We start from the raw sequence: 2,533 nt of genomic DNA, 5'->3' as shown, positions 1-2,533 counted from the left end.
TTCAAAATTACATCTGTGAAATTTAAAAAACTCGAAGTTATATTTGTAAGATTTAAAAAACTCAAAATCTCACTTATAGCCAAATTGTCATTAGAATTTTATGTTAAAAGTAAAGATAAAATTATTTTACTAATAATATTAAAAAATATAAAATTCATTATATTTCTCCTTACGTAACAACTTCATTTCGTCTAAAGATTTCTAATTTTAAAAAATCATATTTCCTCCTTTAAAATTTTTTTTCACCCTTCTGATCACCATTTTTAGTATCGATGATCTTTTTTCTTCATCTTAAACTATTTGCTAGTACACTAAAAGTAATTTGGAATAAATTTTTTTATTTTTGATTATTTAGGATAGAGAAAAAAAATTGTCGTATCAAAGATGATGGTAAAAAAAAGAAAAAAAAAACTTTTAAGATTTGGGGAGGGGGAAAAATTTAAAAACTTTAATATTAGAAAAATTATAATAAATTTTATATACTTTTAATATTTTTAATAAAATAATAATTTTATATTTTTTTAACCAAAAAAATTAATCAAATGAATAGGATTTTGAATTTTTAAAACTATGGGAATTCGACTTTAGAAAAAATAGCCCGTTGGCTTCTAAAAGCTTTTCAAAAGTTCAACGGGAAAAAGAAAAGCACTGACAAACTGTCAAGTCGCCGCAGTCTTCCAATTCAAAATTAAAATATAAGAAGAAATCAAAACCATCGTCATCGTCGTCTGTTTTGTATTCTTTATTCGTCTTTCTTGAGTCTCCGCACTGGAATCCCAACTACTCGTGCAAATTCGAGCAAATACTCGCGTGTTAAAACTAGGCCCAAAAACAAAAACAAGCGAAAGCCAATGGTTTTACTTCCAAAACCGTGGCTCCTGAAATATTGCTGTTTGCCCGTTCCCAGTTAAACCTGCCTCTGGTTTTGAACTCACACCACTATATAATCGTCGAACTCACCTACCCAACTCAACCAGAACACGAAACAATCTTTCTTCTTCCACTCACAAATAAATCAATCAAATTAAGAAAATCCCAGTTCAGAAAATCATCAAAAAAATGAGTCCTTCAAGAAAGGCTTGGTTTGTGGCGGCGAGTATCGGTACAGTGGAGGCACTGAAGGATCAAGTCGGAATTTGCAGGTGGAATTATGCTATAAGGTCGCTTCAACAACGTGCTAAGAACAATTTGAAGTCGTTTAGTCAGGCTAAAACAATCTCTTCTTCTTCCAAGAAGAACGTTTATGAAGAGATGGGATTTAGCAAGGTGAAGAAATCAGAAGCTGCGATGGATAAAGTAATGGAATTGAACTGCTGGGGTCCGAGTACTGTTAGATTTTAATTTATAAATGGTAGTCAGGAAATATATGCTAAATATTGTTACAGATTTTTTTTTCTTTTTTATGTTCGAAAATTACTGGAATATGAACTTGCAAGAAAGTTCTTAAACTTTTGAAAGAAATAAGAAAATATTTATGAGTAATTGCCTGGGAATCTTATTAATTTGCAGCAAGAACGAAAGCAGTAATATTCCAGAGAAAAACAGAATCATCAAATGGCTGAAGAAACATATTGGCATTTCAAGAAGGGCTGAAGAAACCAATAATATTGAATTCTCTTTCTGGTAAGGTCAAGGCATTACTTCCGACAAACTCCATTGATCCTCAACCCCTCTCAACCATAGGCTCAATTGAGTACTAGAAATTTGATCTCCATCCATGCTGCTACCAAGGATAAACTGAAAATATAGCGAATGTTTGGTAGCACACTTTAGCCTTCACTAGAGGAGAATCTCACTTTCATTAGTCTCTGCTATCCAAAGTAGAGAAACCTCTCGAGTTGTAGCTTTACAACGGTAGAGCTCAGATAGAGCCCTTTCTTCTAAAACTCCATTGTGTCAATTTGGGTTCTATGTCGAAGACAATGGTTTTTGAAAGGCTACTAATGGAGAATAATATATAATTGGTGATCCGAAAATTGACAATGGTGGCAGCAGCAATGTTGACTATCGAGACAATGTCGATTCCTCTGGCAAAGGTGGTGATATTGATAAAGAAGAGGAGGAAATTAAACTGATAATGAAAATTGCAGCAGAGGCTTCGAAAGAAACAGAGATTAAAGGGGTGTGTTTGCCTTCTTATTTTAAAGGCTATTCACGTCTTTTCACAAATTTATTATAAAACCTAACAAATTCACTGACAAAATTGACCTAGAGACTCAAAAATAAACTTTTCCAACTTAAAGGTAAAAATAGTATTTCTCATTTTCTCGTAGTCTAGTTGAAATTGGCATTTAGCCTATTAAAGTTTATTCTAATTTTTGTCTCAACAACACAAATATTAAGATATTTAACTATTAATAATCTTATATACACGTGTAACAAATACCTATTTTTTTGTATTAATGGTAATTTATGGTTATAATCTTATTATTAATTTAAATTTATGCAATTATATAATATTTTTTTGAGATATTAAATTTTTTGTCCCAAAATAAACTCATATATATATATATATATATATATATATATATAT

The 2,533-nt window shown here is 30.8% G+C and overlaps 1 protein-coding gene across 1 annotated transcript; it reads left to right on the top strand.

The window, feature by feature from the left end:
- Positions 1–851: 851 nt before the first annotated feature.
- On the top strand, positions 852–1,482 carry LOC123216852. Its single transcript, XM_044637466.1, has one exon. It carries the CDS (start codon positions 1,060–1,062, stop codon positions 1,339–1,341), a length of 282 nt encoding a protein of 93 aa, XP_044493401.1. The 5' UTR covers positions 852–1,059; the 3' UTR covers positions 1,342–1,482.
- The last annotated feature ends 1,051 nt before the right edge of the window (positions 1,483–2,533 follow it).

This window comes from Mangifera indica, chromosome 1 (assembly GCF_011075055.1).
Source record: "Mangifera indica cultivar Alphonso chromosome 1, CATAS_Mindica_2.1, whole genome shotgun sequence".
Taxonomy (NCBI): Eukaryota; Viridiplantae; Streptophyta; class Magnoliopsida; order Sapindales; family Anacardiaceae; genus Mangifera; species Mangifera indica.
Note: the sequence above shows the minus strand (reverse complement) of the source record. Positions and strands in the feature narration are given on the sequence as shown.

Excerpts from the sequence above, each read along its gene's own strand:
- LOC123216852 (XM_044637466.1), top strand. The coding sequence starts at position 1,060 with ATGAGTCCTTCAAGAAAGGCTTGGTTTGTGGCGGCGAGTATCGGTACA.